We start from the raw sequence: 15,930 nt of genomic DNA on the forward strand, positions 1-15,930 counted from the left end.
TGCATTATGCAGGCTACTCACTCAAAGCCCTTTCCCATAAAAAATAAAGTGTATTGTGAAAATATTGATTATAAGTCAAACATTTGACAAAAAGCAACAGCCCACAACCAGTTTTGTTGTTACGCCCTTGTTGTGTCAGCTGCAGTGCTCTTATGAGAAAATCAACATTGCACATGGTTTACCTTGCAGGTCCTGGGACAAGTGATTTTTGACTCTTTGCTCTGCACATCCTAGTGATCTCAAACCAATGAAAATGATTGTTTCATGTAAAGCTCATTTGTAGCAACAGCTCAAATGCATGTTTGGTGAGTGGCTGCTATTAGATGTACACCTTATTTGTCCCATTTTACCTGATGTCTTATATTACCTGAGTTCACCAAACTAACAAAGAGAGGCTTGTGTTTTTATCTTTTCAACTCACCAGCTCATCCAAATTTCGCATGTCACACAAAACTCTCTTCTGCGGCCAGATGTAGGGCTCTGGATCAGGTTCATCCTCATCCTCCACACTGTGGCTGCTCTCCTTCCGACTGAAGCACCTGCTGGGCGGGCTCTGCTCAGCAGGCTCCCCCGCATCGATCCGCAGGCTTTCCTGGTCCCGGATCTCCTCCTCGATCTCCTCCTCCAGCTGGATCAACATGGGGGCCAACATGCCAAACTTGGACCCTCGTCGTGCCACCTCGAGGAGGCACAAAACAAAATTCTTCTCGTTGCATCTCTCCACCAAGTCGTTGGTCTCAAACATGAGCACGTCCTTGATCCACAGCTCCTGCCTGCACCAGCTGATGAAATTGGACACGTTATCCCGCGCCACGAACGAGCCCGGGACCACGTTGCGTGACTGAAAGACAACATCTTTAGATGGCACCTTCATGGATTGTACAGCCTCCGGGTACTCCAGCTGGAAGTCCTGCGCGGCGCGGTTCACGTTGTTGGCGTGCCGACAGAGGGCACAGCCCGTCCCCAGCCCGTCCATAAAGGTGTCCGCAGTGATATCCAGATCATACAGGGTGTTGAGCCATTCAGCCAGATCCTCCTTCATGGCGTACAGGTACTCCTCGCTGGATTTAAAAGGCCGGATACTCTTGGAGGCGGCGGACTGGATGTTGCTCTGATCAGCCATATTGTCGAATTATGTCGCCTATCAATAAAGTCTACTTGATAATTCCCGATTGTCTCATTGCACAACTGCGCTCCAGATCCGCAAAACACAGCGAAATAACCGCGTTGACGCACCCATGCCGATTTGCATGCGTGGTTTCTTACGGCAGCTCCTTGAAACCAGGCTTTGTGTTGTCAGGGGCATATCGAGATGCGGACTGGCGCATGGATGCGTTTTCCGGATGTCTTTGCCAAACCTTTAAAGAGCGCATCGCCGGGTCCCGGAGTGAGAAGGAGAGCCGAGCAGTCCGGGACGCCGACACACACCCATGCGACGACCCCGTTAATCCACCCGGCGGCCGGTGGATCCTCTCCCCCACAAATATCCACGTGTCATCATGTCTGCGTGTGTGTGCGTGTGTGAGGCGGTCAGTCAGCTCCTCATCGATGAAATCACGACCACTGAGCGGCACTGAGTCCACGGCTCATCTTCGCTGCACATAGGCCCGCCTCTCGCGCTGAATATGTTGACCTGCTGTAGCTTAGAGCAGCAGAGCGACTCGGTGGCACATCCCATTATGAGGGATCAACGCTCGCCAAAGAGGAGAAAACTTAACCCCATGTTCACCAAGTCAGCAAACACTCTTTAAAACTGTGACACAAGTGTTTAACATTAAATACTGCTGGGTTGACCGTTTGCAACCTGAGCAAATTTGCTTGTTTTCAAAAGCATGGGATGAAGGCAATGAGCAAAGAAAGCAGAAATGAGCCCAAAATTTGCAAGAATTACTATTATTATTATTATTATAATAAATAATCATTTTTAAAATGTTTTTTTAATGACCTGAGCTGTAAAATCTGACAAGTTGATTTTACTCAAAAACAAATCTAGGAAAAAATAATAAATTGCCTTGAAAATGTAAGTAAATATAACTAGAAATCTCAATTTATGTTCACTTTATATCCCATTGTTAAATTTACTTAAAATGCATTAATCAGGATTAAGAGTTATATTTACTTTCCCTTGTCAAGGCAATCTGTTCCCAAGATTTTAAGTATGATCAACTTTTCAGATTTGTGGGAAAAGTCCTTAACAAATAACTTTATAAAAAAATTTAAAATTACAATTTAAAAAAATCTGCTAGCTTTAAAAAAAACAAACAAAACATTTAAATATATAATTTCTTGCAATTTGTGAAACATTTATTACCAACATGCTGAATGAATTTGGTTTTTAAAGTAATTATCAACTAATCTGATAATTGTTTGAGTCTTGTTTTTTTAGGGGAAAAAGTCAAAGAAGTACAAATGTGACTCTTGTGGATTCTTTGCTCCTCTGTGACTGTAAACTGGTTTGTGGACAAAACAAGACATCTGAGGATGTCATGGGCAACTAATTGATTAATTGAGGATGACAATAATTCTTCGCTGCAGGCTGAATCTATAACAATGCATGATATTTTATTTGTTGATCACGTCTAAATCTGCAAAGTAACTATTAATTGTAGATATCAAATAAATGTAATTACTCAAGTAAAAATACCGCAAAATTGTATTTGTAAGTGCAATAGAATACTGTCAGTGGTATTTTTTTCTAACTTTTCTTTCTAAGTTCATCGTCTTACATCGGTTGCACCAAGTCTTGAGGCTGTTTTACTCCTAAGAAAATGAGAAATATGTTTTTAATGACTTTTCATTTGGGCTGACACATGAGCAGCTTTCATAGTCTCAGAATAATGAATCCTCTGTGTGGTCTCTTTACCAAATAGCCTAAAGTGATGGAGGCTAATAGAGCTTCAGCATCATGAGACACCGACTCCTCTCAGTCTAAGAAAATTCTTTTCAAATAGTATAATCTCACCAATGATTAAAGCATGTGATATGTTGGTTAAGCATTAACAGACTCACTCTTGCAGGTTTTGTAACGAAATGTGTGATTAGAGGTTTGCAAGAGGCCTTTCAAAAGTCAAAGATGTCACACTTTGAGAGGCCAGAACCGGTAAACCCTGAAACAGCAGGAGCTTGAGGGATTATAGAGGGAGGCAGTGAGAGAGATATAGTCAAGAGATCTCAAGTCCAGTAAAGCAGGCTGTAAAGTGAGAGAGACGAAGATAAGATAGCCAATTAAAAAGCACATGATCGTTTGTGTGCATGATAGTAAATGTGTCCATCACACATTAAATAATAATAATAATACGCTTTATTTATAGAGCGCTTTTCCCAGTGCTCAAAGATGCTTTACAGAGACAAATAAAAGTCAATTTAAATCACTGCACAAGGTAACAAGGCCACAAGTAACAAATCTGTCGACCATTTCCACAACTAATCGTTTTAGTCTATAAAATGTCAAAAAAGTGAAAAATAATCATCACAATTTCCATAGCTCAAAGTGACATCTTCAAATTGCTTCTTTTGTCCAAAACCCAAAGAATATCATGCATTTACTACATAATACATCATTTACTGTCATAAATACAGCCAATTCTCATATGTAAGGAGCTACAACCAACAAATGTTAGACATTTTTGCTTGAAAAATGACTGTAAAGATGAATCGATTACCAACATTTTTGGCGATTAATTTTCTTTTGATCATCTCACTTTATCGACTAATCGTTGTAGCTTTACAAGATGAAAGGTGTGCTGTTCGTGCTACTTTATGTTGACCCTCTGTCTCTATATCAGCTAAAAAATACCAAAGGTAAGAATGAGAACGCATGACCAGACATGCTGTTATTGATACCGTCAGGGACTGAGGGGTTTACCGGTCAACATAAAGGTTGAAACTTGGGTCAAACTTTGGTGCAACAGACCTGATTTTCAGGTTATAATAGTATGTTGAAATTTTGGAAAACACCATGGAAACTTGCTCAGGGCTGTAAAGACATCATCTGTGATGAGTGTAAACAAAAGGGTAGCCCTAAAGCCAAAACTTGAAGCACATGATAAGAAAGCTTGTAAAGCTTGTTTTTACAACGTTGTTAATCACCTACACTTATTCTGAAAGTTGGTGGGACACAGAAACCCTCATAGATAAGTTAAAACCTGTAACTGTATGTAAATATATTTGCAATTTGTATGTTTGAAAACTTCTGTCTGGGCCTTAAAAAGTTTTTTCCACCATCTCATTTCCCCTTTAACAATTCATCGGAGCGGCTCATGTTCTCTCCTAATGTGTGATTGTTTGAATTTGAGCAAAGCCCACTGCCAAGGAGGAGGGCTTGTTTTCATTTAAAAAGAGGGATGTGTCTGTTTAAGACAGAGAAAGGGAGAAAGAAGGGAAGGGAGGGGGCGGAGGATAGAGAGAGAGAAAGAGGGAGGGAGAAGGTGGGGGTTGATGAGATCATTTTCTGGGCCTGGATGAATCAGCTTTTCTGTCAGGAAAGAGAGAGAGCGAGGGAGAGAATTCAGCACTCTATTAATCCACATGAACAAGTGGCCACAGCAAATGAGAAGCACTTTAGGATGTCAGCTGTGACTTGGCTTCCCGGAAGAATGACGTAGAGGGCCACAAGTTAAAAAGCACACACAGACATGAGCCTTGATCACTGTATCTGTCACTGTATACATAACAACACTGTGAAGTGGGACCATTTCTAATGTATCAAGCTGAGCTGTTCAGTGTTTCATAAGAGAATGACCTGTCAGCTATTTATAAAGAGGAAAAGGCTCATTGTTTTATTCCAATGATTGTAAACAGCAACTTCAAGTACTACATAGAAAATACTTGTAATGATGTAACAAACTGTCTCGCCAGACTGTTTTGACTGAATCGTACAGGCGGGATTACGCAGTGGTAACCCTATAGATGTTTGAAAAGAAAACATCAAAGAGCTGTGGGATGGTTTCAGCAGCCACATGTTCAAAATAAAATGTGCCAAAGATTGACATCTGTAATTAATAACAGCATTTAAACCAACTTGATTTCCTTATAAGGAAAGCACTCATTAGAAAAAAACACGGCAATGAGACTAAAGCCGGTCTACAGATGAATGGAAAACTCAAGGCAGCATTATATCAGCATATGGATCAGCTCGTTTATCATGTCTTTGGTTATGAATTAACATTTTTTTTATTATTATGGCAGCAGTCATGTAGGGAACATAAAATAGTCAATGCCAGTTTGTTCTTCCTTAAATCTGAATGGTAGCTGAATTACATCATTCATATGAAAAAGCCCGATGTCCTGTGTGCTGCTGTTTCAGGTGAAATTAGTGTGTCAAAGCATAAAAAACAGGTCAAGCAATCTAAGTCAGAACTGCTGCATCAAAGTTTCACTTCAAACTGCGCCATCTATTGGCAAGAAAAGTAACAGCAGCAACCACTTCAAACTGCAGATGTGCTCTGTCATAACACGAAAAAAAAGCAGACTTTACTTTTGGGTCTCTGAATGCCAGAGAGCTGATGCACTCAAAGAATAACTACCCTGAAGTGCCTCTCAGGATATGGTAATAAACACAGAAATTATTTATCAGGTTATACAACCAGAACAAGTCCATTACCTTGCGAGTAGCTTTTACTGAAGCACCCTGAAATGTGTCCCATACTTACAGCTCTAAGGATGATGTCTGATCCTTGTGAAAGAAAAAACATATCATTTGTGGTGAAGAAAGTTTTGTTAAAGAAAGTCATGTGACTGTGATAGAGTGGACTGCTTTCATAATCTCTACAGATCCTAAAAAACTTCAATGTGGAACTGCAACTCCTCACCTGTAGTATCTGTCATTTCAAAGAGACTGCATCAATGTCGATAAATTTTTGAATTTCCATTTTGTAAAGGTGAGTAAAGCCCTCAACTCAAAGACATCAAATCAGTAAAATTTTATTTCCCAAATCTGTCATCATATAATTGCCAGTTATGGGAAAGGGGAAGCAATTATGTTAACAAATGAAAAAAAAAAACAAAAAACATTTTACAACACAATGTCAAACCTAATATTTAAAAAAAGAAACAACAAAAAAAACATGCACAATACAAGATGCAGCATAAACATGGGTAAACTAAACTTTAAAAAAATAAATGGAAACAGGAGTTGAATGAACCTGCACAGGATGTTGAAAGCAGTTTTATAATCATCGAAATATGGAATCATAAATTAAAAATTCTCGTCCTAAAAAACAAATTCCACAAGAGGAACATTCATGAAGTTCTCCTTCAGTAGGGTCGCTCTCTGCGCTCTTGACGGTGGTCCCTAAAAATAAAATGGCAAGAGAACAGAATCAAGTGACAGACATTGGCTGGTTTTCACACCAACATTTTCGTCACATGCTTACATGCATTTCCTTTTTTAACGGCTTTAAAAATGATCGTTTCTATCGTCCTGGGGTTCTTTAATGGGAAGAGCAACAGAACATCTAAATCTTACCTCATATCCATCTTTCCGCCTGGTGGGCCCATTCCTCTTCCACCTCTGCCACCCATTCGGTCCATGGGTGGTCCTCCACGCCCGGCCCCACGGAAACCTCCCCTGTCCATTCCACCTCGTCCCCTGAAGCCACCGCGGTCACCTCCCCAACCTCCACGGAAACCTCCGGGGCCACCTGGACCTCCAGCTCCTGCTGGCCCGCCGCGGTCCATACCTCTGCCTCCTCGCATTCCCATTCCACCTCTGCCTCTGTCACCGCCAGGGGGGAATGGAGGGCCACCGCCCAGCCCTTCTGGTTTGGGGGCTTTGCATTGATTACACTCCATCCTCCAGGCAAAGTTCTGGTTGCTACAACCCCTGGGAACACAGATCGTTGAATAAATTACAAACTAGACTTACTAATTAACTAATAAAACGATAAGGCATTCGACACTTCACCGTGAAGTAATACATACGGGTTAGGACACTCCCAGTCCCCAGCTCTCTGCTGCATGTTGCCTCCTGTGGGTCCACCTCTGCCCATACCACGGGGGCCACCACGTGGGACAAACCCACCACGGTCTCCACCACGGCCCATCATACCTGACAAAATGACAGCATTATCATAGGACCGCATTCCCATTATTCTTATATTATTCCTCCAGCAACTCACATGCCTGCTAATTTTCCACTATAGAACTGTTTGACAGGCTACAGGGTTCAACTGTTCGTCCCCCTCAAGCAAGTGGTTTCTTGTGAAGCCAAAAGCTAGGCATTTTAGAGACCCAAAGGTCAAATCACCTTGGCACCAGACAGGGAAGAAAAGTGTGAAAACACCTTAAAATAGTTTAACAAATACTACTGATATTTACCTCCACGACCCATCATGCCATCGCGCATGGGCATGCCTCCCCTCATTCCACCCATCATCGGCTTACGGCGTGCCATAGACACCTTGAGCCTTCGGCCTTGGAACTCCTTTCCTGCAATTTTAGATAAAAACAAGATATCTTAGTTGAAGTAATTCTATCAGGAGCTTTGAGATTTGCGTGTTTATGTGATTCTGTTCAGGTCAGTAAAATCTACCATCAAAGTGCTCGACAGCTGCTTTGGCACAGACCGGCTCCTCATAGGACAGAGTGGCATCTCCCTTGGGCTTTCCGGTGTCCTTGTCCGTGTAAATGTTAATGGCAGGCTGGCCAAGTCTGCGGTTAATCTAGAGAGACAAAACATTTAATTGAATTTTCACACAAGTTTTGCTTTTAAACAACATTTAGAGCAAAGAGCTATTCTTACCCTGATGGGGCCAACGTGTTTAAAGAATTCAGCCATCTCCTCCAGGTTAGCCTTCTCAGTCAGTCCTGTGATGTAGATTGTGCTGTTCTCAGAGTCATCCTGCTCTTCAGGGCGTCCTATGAAAAAAGAAAATGCATACAAATTTTAAATATCCTGCGAAAACAATATTTCCAAATACCACTTCAAGAAAACCATTCAATACATGAGGTAGTTCAGAAGGAATATAATGTGACTCTACTCACCCATTTCACGGTCATCGTTGCTCATAGGTCCTGTAGTCCATCAGTCGAGGGGGAGAGAAACAGATTGAGAAAAGTCAGTTTGTGCAACTTCAGTTCAGTGTACAACACCTGAGGAGTACTACAAAAGATAGACATTTCCTTTAAGATGCTGCCAGCCATATTGGGAAGTTGAAAATGGCATCTTATGGTACACAATTCCCACAAGTGATATATTGAATTGAAAATAGAAAACCTCAGACCCTTTGGCATATAATTGTGTCATTTGAAAAGCCTCTAAGACCAGTAAGAAATCCTCAAAAACCCAGGAATTCGGCTCATGAGATTTGTTAAAAGCAGTAACACTCGTTTGAATGGAAATTTTTTCATTAACCTGTCAAAAACTCAGTCGAACCATAACAAATGAATGGTTTATACCAAGTACCCCAGGGAAATGGTCTCAGGCATTGAAAAAAAATCCCCAATATTTTCAAATGTGTTCATGTATATAAATTTTGCATACCACAATGTGAGGCACAAAAATACTCGAAGCATATTTGCTCAAAAGGTTTAAAGGCTTTGAAAGGACTAACCAGTGTAATACTCGTAACTTACCACCAGGCTTACTGAAGCCACCTCTGTCTCCAGCGCTGCTATGGGGGAATAAATGGAGATATGAAGGCGACTTCCCTTTTACTGCCACTTCCATGGCTCGAGCAAAGTGGCTTGATTGAGGGAGTAATCAAAACATTCTAACTAGCCCAACAACAACTAAAAAACTCCCCAAAATTATTAATACACAATCCAAGGAGGAGATAAGAGTATTAAAACTATGTCCCATTCCTTAGCTGAGTACAACTTCAGTGACAGTTTTCAGTAGTGGATACACATGTGCAAAGCTATGAATGACTAACATATTTTCACTGCATTTGAAAATGTCACAAAACCCAAACATTTGTACACAGGTAGAAATATTTCAGATGCATTGATGGAAAATATAGTTGTACCCAGAGAGAAGTCAACACTCTAATAACATTAGTTTTAACAAATGTTACAGCTAAATCAGATATATACAGATGTAAAAAAAAAATAAAAAATTGACACAATGCATCTGAAATTTCACAAGATGAAAAATCACATTCGCCGGGTAATAAAAATACATTTAAAAAATACAATTATACAATTGTTCAAAACAAATCAACACCAAAAATAAATTTCTACAGTTAACCAGTGTTATCTTAAATGAAAAACAAAGGCTCTAAGGTGAACTGATATACCCATCATGCTTAAAAAAAAAACAAAACAAAAAACACCATCCTCAGTTCTTGGAAAAAAAGGCAGACCCCGAATCTTTGTTTTAGCTCCCTCCTGCTGCTTAAGCTGGCGGATCTGTACTGAGTGCAGATACTTTTTAGAGAATAGATGGTTTTAAATGGCTCTCACTGTTACCTGTACGGTATAAATGTGACAAAGCATGTTAAAAAAGTGCTCAAAAGAATGTGATCAAACATTTGTATTACAAACCACAGAAACATGTTCAAACATTTCAAAATGACAGAATGTGCCCACTCCCCCCCATGACACACAAATATACCTGTGCAAAGCTAAAATTATGCTGAAATGAAAACTGAACTAAAAAACACATGTATGCTAACTCTGGAGTTAAGAATTCACGTGTGGCTCTACAGCTATTTATGCAATTTGTTAATACATTATTTTCTTACCTCTATTTTGGTAACACGTCAGAGTTGCTCGATTAGAGTCCCGTGTCATAAAAATCACTGAAATGTCTAAAAACTGTTTTTGTGTGTATTTGTGTTCACTGCACCAAAACCAGGAGAAAGAATTCATGCAGATCTGTTGTGTTTAAAAGGGTTTAGAAAGATGTATCAGAAAAGCACAAAGTTCTAAGAGAACACCTGAGATAACAGCCGATACTTCATGAGCCATTTCTAACCCGAAACTGATTGGTCCAAGATTTAAGGAAAAAAGGTTCTTTCCCAAAACTGAAATCCTAAAAGTAAAAACCTGCCATGTCATAAAGATTTGTATTGCAAAGTGCATATGCAGTATTTTGGAAAACCAAATATGGTCATTCAAAAATGAGTTTTTCATCTTTTCAGCCTTAAGTTTTAGAGCACTGACAACAGTCTAAACCAAAACAAATGCATAATGCAACCTCTGTTCATTTTTCATTGTAACACCCCTGGCCTCTCTCAGTAACCCTTTTCGTGTCATTTCGGGGGAGCTGAATGTCAGTCAAACTGACTTGGGGTTGGGTTTTCAGCTACTGAGAATAGCAGACAATGTGCATTAACAGGGAGCAAACTGTTCAGATTCCCATTCTGCATCAAGAGCAAATTTGATTTCAGTAAGTACCACAGTACATGTGTCGAGGACCAGCTCAATGGAGTTCTAATTTCACCATCATGAGGGACACACACCTATACACAATTTCAAAAAAATATATGATACACCTTAATGCCAGTTTTTGTCGCCAGGCTGAGATTACACTGGGTCACACTAGAGCAAAATCTGTTGACTCAGTGTATCGGCACTAAAACCATCCCAAGAGCACTCCAGAAAAAGTGAACAAATACAGTATGTCTGTGTACACAGCCTTAATAAACACTGTGTTTTCCCATGTTTTGTAAATCATTACACCTTTTTTCCCCTCCAACTTTGACAAGGAGGGGTGACACCACAAAACACTGCCAGTACATATCTGGCAAATAAAAATAGTGAATGCGTTAGAAAATCGATTTGTATCAAATTTGCTCTCAATGTTTTTTGACCATAAATCAAGTTATCACTGATAAATTCTAGCTTGGATGGATATTGAGACATTGACCACAAAACCCCATTAAAGAGATTCAAGGACTTCTTTCGCTACTATAGATGCATCAAGATACATTCTGATCATCTAAGACTGATGTTGGAGTGACAAACAGAAAACTGACTCTGAAACTTGAGAGAACGTAGTTCTGCATTTTCTTTCTCTTTAGTTTATGCAATTTATCACTGAGGTCACACAGTACCATCTGCATATCCGACTGCTATTTGTACGGTGCAATTTTTCATTTTTGGCATAACTTCATCTGGCCGGTTAAATGAGGACAAGTGCCTATTGTCAGTGACGGCCTCGCAAACCCAACCATAAACTGAAAACACCAGTGAATTTATACATAAGTAAAAAGGATAAAATATCTTATCAAAAGGAAATATATTGACCCAGATATAGCACCTGAAAATGTGTATTTGAAATGCAACAGAAAGTACTGCATATGGCCCAAGTCAATTTATAAATTCCTTAGAATATAAGTGTTAAGTTGCAGGGTCTTGCAGGACACACTATATTTTAGTAAAGGACTCCAGCAACACAATAAATGTGGGGAAGGGGGAATCAGCACGATTTATACAACTGCCATTTGCATTCTTCTTGTAGCATTTGAATGTGAGACACTCACCACAAAGGGAATGATGCACCTTAGAGAGAAAATGCTTAAAAGGGTGCTGCTGTGGGTAGTTAGACAGTGTTTGAACCTTCCTTAAAGAAACCCATTAGTATTTTGGTACTGTGTAGATATGTGAAATATAATTGCAATACGCTTCTATCAAATACCCTGAAAAATCCTTAAATGATCGGCTTCTAAGTGATTGATATTGGCTCATAATCAAAGTATGTTCTAAGATATAAGCTGTTCAACCTAAATGTTTATGCACAGGTCTCTGGTGAAATCAACTTAAGTTTAAAAAAGGGACAAACCTTTTCCTTACCTTTGGCAAAATTAGAGGCAGGGCTGAGAGAAACTGGATGAGAGAAGCTGCTAGTGTTTAAGCGTACTGCACGTTCCACCACGGGCCTCACGCATAACAAGGGAAACTAATCATTTGTCAGCACTGATTGCTGATAAATGATTAGTTTACATATTGTAATGTAATATATTGTCCCATATGAGCCTCTTCTCAACCCTGCCTCAAGTGGCCACTGCACCTGTGGAGTCAAAATAGATGTGAGGTTAGGTGCTAAGGAAAGACACTTACCCCATGCCACGGCCCATGCCACGCCCGCGATGCATCATTCCACCTCGATCAAAGCCGTCCCTGCCAGGGCCCCTGCTGTCCCCTGAACCTGGGTACCTCGAAGACTCAGAGCCGGAATAACCAGAACCTCCACCCTGGCCATCCTGTCTGTAGTTATCTGCAAGATAGAAGCACAAATGCATCAACGTATATCCACGGTGACATTAAACTGGCTTTTATCAGTGGAGATTGGAAAACAGCGTTTAGACAAGGGCGAGTAGAACTTACTGTAATGGTTGGATTGGTTGTAACTGGGAGGTCCACCTTGTTGGCTGTACTGGTTGGCTGGAGGCTGCCCATAGGAACCAGAGGCCTGAGGAGGGTAAGCAGGAGGAGCCTGTTGCTGCTGCTGGGAAGGCTGCTGGTAACCCTGCTGCTGGCCGTAGCTTGCCTGCTGGGACTGGTATCCAGACTGCTGCTGGCCATATGCCCCTGGCTGGGAGTAGCTACTTTGGTTGTAACTGGCTGGCTGGCTGTTAGCATTGTAACTGTTAGAGACAAAGATAGAGCAAGGAGTAAAATGATGAGTATGTTCTTGTAGAATTCACCTACCTAACTGGTTTCTAACTGAAGAGTACAGACCTCTGTGGTGCAGTGGGAGCAGCCTGCTGGCCATAACCAGGGTAGGCAGACTGGGCAGTATACCCCGGCTGAGAGCCGTAAGACTGGGAGGCAGCTGGAGCAGCAGCAGCAGGAGTGCTGTCATAACCACTGGCTCCGTAACCCTGGGTGGACTGGGAGTAGCTATGAGTGGTAGACTGGGCAGCAGGATAACCAGCTGTGAGATAATAAAAATCGTTAAGAATTTCCTATTGTGTGCACCATCCATATAGCATAAAATTGAGGGAATGACTATTTATGTTATAACAGAAAATGTTTTTTGAAACACAGACCTTTATTTTCAAATGCAAACTTCTATGTCCATATTAATTTACCTTTGATCAGGTCAGATGTGCATGATTAGGCCTTTGACTATATTATTACTTGCCTATTATTACCTATACACACTGGAAGATTAAGTGACATGTTTGAAGCACATGGCTATCTGAAATCTGATTTGGGCAGGTAGACTGCAATATCTGTGGACAGGATTAACAGTATTCTGTTAGAATTTATAATGGGGAAGGTATCAACCAGGAATGTCACTTGTTTAAAATCCATACAAATTCACCCCAAAAAACCCAAAACAAAACTATGGCTCAATTTCATTCTTTGCAACCCAACCCATTGGATGTAGTTCTAAGCAGAGCATCATCAAAATTTGTCAAATACTCCTATTAAAAAAAAACAACTTACCAGATGCTGGCTGGCCGTACGTGGACCCATACTGTTGTTGCTGCTGAGGGTAGCTTCCAGAGGCAGGTGTCGTCTGGGAGTAACTGCCATCTGCAGCAGCAGGTTGGGCATAGGATCCATAATTCTGTTGACCATAGCTCTGCTGAAAAAGAAGAAAATAGCATGTTTTATCTGCTAGGTAGATTAACATCGATTTAGCACTAAGTCTGGGTGTAACTAGTTTTATTCTTTTTAGAAATTAACCATTTTCTAACATTTCAAAACTTTTCCATGGCTTTTCAAAGACCCAACATTTATATTTTTTTGCCCCAACATATTTTCAGCTACCTAGTAAACATGAAGGGACAGATTAAAAGTGTGAATAAAATAAAGATGGTAAAGAAAATGTAACACACAAAGCAAGGTTATGTTGACAGATGCATAAAATAAATTTACCATTATGTTACATTATCAGGACACTATTCGCAGAAAACAACTAACAATTTCATAACACACACACAACAAAATTCAATTATTTTTCCCACAAATATTTTATGCTTTTTACCAGTTCCATGACTTTTTAGGTCTAGAAAATGTGCCTCATGGCCTAAAACTCTTGCTGGTTTTTATGACCGTGGGAGCCCTGCCCATTATGTTAATCTCACCTGTGTTGCAGACTGTCCATAGTTTTGTGATGGCTGGGCAGCATAAGAGGCATACCTGTAAAAACACAAATCGCCAGTTTAGCATCAGAGGAAAGAGCTCCCGTCATTCCTAAAACCTGCACACGTGCAGTCTTAAACAGAGGTAATCTGCACTGTGATCGAGGATATTAAACAATAACCAAAACTATGTTGAGTCTACTTCCAAGTATATCATATTTAACAACGGAATTCAAACACGTTTTCCTAATGACTACTTTTATATTTAGTCATTTTTCAACAACCACATGAAACACGTTGGTGTTGCAAATGAACTCGTTACGATTTCCATGCACACACACACACACACACACACACACACACACACTCACGCAAATAGTTAAAAACTTTTAAATGAATATCATGAGTACGTTAATTGAAGCCTCTTACCCCTGCTGAGCACTGGTCTGACTGTAGGAGCTGTAATCTGCTGGGGAAAGTGACATGTTGGTTAGATAACGGCTGAGCCCTCGAACAAAACATTCTTTGCGCGCGAGCAGCAATGCTAACGTTAGCAACACGCGACACCGGGCCGTCGTTAAGTCGCCATTCAACTACACCCATGTAGGTTAACCATTCATTAAACAAAACGATGCTTTACAGCCGACGGAAGCAGTCAATATCAGCACATTCATTTCAACACTTTTGTACATTTAGCAAACTTGCGTCCGTTAGCAACCTCAGTATGCCGAAATTAATAAAATCCACCCGAAACGTTAGAAAATAGCGCAGCGGCTCGAGGGGCTAACGTTAGGCCTTGTGCTAACCGACCGTAAGGACTTTTGATATGATATCGACAAAAAAATCCGACTGTGTCACCGCAATGTTCATTAAAACAAAGTCTAACACTCATTTTACTACGATGAGTAATACAACTTCGTCTAAATCAGCACAGAAATACCACGATTTTCCACTCACCCGGGGCCGACGCCATTTTAGTGTGCCTGTGCAAGACGACTGGACAAGGCTGACTGCCGGAGCAACGTACTTCTCTTTGCGCAAATCACAAAATCTCGCGAGATATACGAGCGCCTGCGTGAACAGTGGCAGAGTCCGCTTGGCACTTAGGATGAAATTAATTGGCAGAAAATTGGCTCGTTGGGCTCGAATTCTGTTTTTAATAATAATAATAATAATAATAATAATAATAATAATAATAATAATAATAATAATAATAATAATAATAATAATAATAATAATAATAATAATAATAATAATAATAGTAATAAAGTTGAAGAGTTTTCCTTTAAAATGATTGCTTCGAATATTGTACTGTACTCCTAAAAATGCACTTAGAATTTTCACTGCTCTGTTTTGAGCAATTTGTAACTGGCTGGCTGGCTGTTAGCATTGTAATTTTGTTCCATACTGTGAGTATGGAACAAAATTTGGGGTTGATCTTCAACTTAATATAAGAAGATAGATAGATAGATAGATAGATAGATAGATACTTACTCACGCACTTATAACTAAATTTCCTGTTCTTGTTTGTTAGGTTTGTTTTTGTTTTTTACCCTTTTTTTTGAAGGGGGCATTTTCAGGTATTTTTCTTGTAACATTTTTTTTGGGGGGGGGGTCCTTATGGATCCTATGCCCACCCTGCTGCTGCTCATCTTCTTCCCATGTTTTCGAAACGAATCAAGCCATTTGCTTAGGTTTTAAAGGGTTAACAGCGTGAATTTGATTTGTATGCATTATTGTGTCCACTGGGTGGCGGCTATGTGTCTTTACTGTAGTTTGTAAACTGCCAGCACATACAAAGAGGAAGAAGACATGACGTAACACGGAAGTGTACCTCTGCTTAGCTTCTCAACATTTTCCAGGATTTTTCTTATTTAAAGACATTTATTTCTTACTTATTTAGGACATAGTTATTACAGAATTGCATTTACACTCGTAGGCCCTTGTACGA

General features: G+C 40.2%; 2 protein-coding genes across 8 annotated transcripts in view; both read right to left on the minus strand.

Annotated features, from left to right (window-relative positions):
• The window catches only part of gas2l1 (growth arrest-specific 2 like 1), a 31,402-nt gene extending 29,780 nt beyond the window's left edge, over positions 1-1,622 (minus strand). Inside the window, exon 1 of the mRNA XM_042488056.2 lies at positions 422-1,622. Coding sequence (XP_042343990.2) covers positions 422-1,123 — 702 coding nt within the window. The 5' untranslated portion in view covers positions 1,124-1,622. The remainder of the gene's footprint in view (positions 1-421) is intronic.
• Positions 1,623-5,906: 4,284 nt separating this feature from the next.
• On the minus strand, positions 5,907-15,012 carry ewsr1b (EWS RNA-binding protein 1b). Of its 7 annotated transcripts, none has more exons than XM_088076791.1 (15): positions 14,937-15,012; positions 14,409-14,445; positions 13,983-14,037; positions 13,339-13,477; positions 12,625-12,820; positions 12,271-12,530; positions 12,004-12,160; positions 8,575-8,612; positions 7,984-8,013; positions 7,742-7,857; positions 7,532-7,661; positions 7,318-7,428; positions 6,922-7,048; positions 6,467-6,823; positions 5,907-6,292 (listed from the first exon to the last, which is right to left on the minus strand). In XM_088076791.1, the coding sequence occupies exons 1-15, from the start codon at positions 14,950-14,952 to the stop codon at positions 6,256-6,258; spliced, it is 1,806 nt and encodes a 601-aa protein (XP_087932917.1). In that variant the 5' UTR covers positions 14,953-15,012; the 3' UTR covers positions 5,907-6,255. The 7 variants fall into 7 exon arrangements, with proteins under 7 accessions (XP_087932917.1, XP_042344284.1, XP_042344283.1 ...); XM_042488350.2 differs by having other exon boundaries at positions 13,339-13,480; positions 14,937-15,011; XM_042488349.2 differs by having other exon boundaries at positions 13,339-13,480; positions 14,409-14,448; positions 14,937-14,990.
• Between the last annotated feature and the right edge of the window lie 918 nt (positions 15,013-15,930).

Source organism: Plectropomus leopardus, chromosome 4 (assembly GCF_026936395.1).
Source record: "Plectropomus leopardus strain MGB_pleo_1.0 chromosome 4, ASM2693639v1, whole genome shotgun sequence".
NCBI lineage: Eukaryota > Metazoa > Chordata > Actinopteri > Perciformes > Serranidae > Plectropomus > Plectropomus leopardus.

Bases quoted from the DNA above. Each gene is read 5' to 3' on its own strand.
- ewsr1b (XM_042488349.2), bottom strand. The intron at 14,038-14,408 runs GTAAGAGGCTTC...GTGTTTTTACAG, and splicing joins CAGACCAGTGCTCAGCAGGG to GTATGCCTCTTATGCTGCCC. The intron at 6,293-6,466 runs GTAAGATTTAGA...TTTTATTTTTAG, and splicing joins GGCGGAAAGATGGATATGAG to GGACCACCGTCAAGAGCGCA.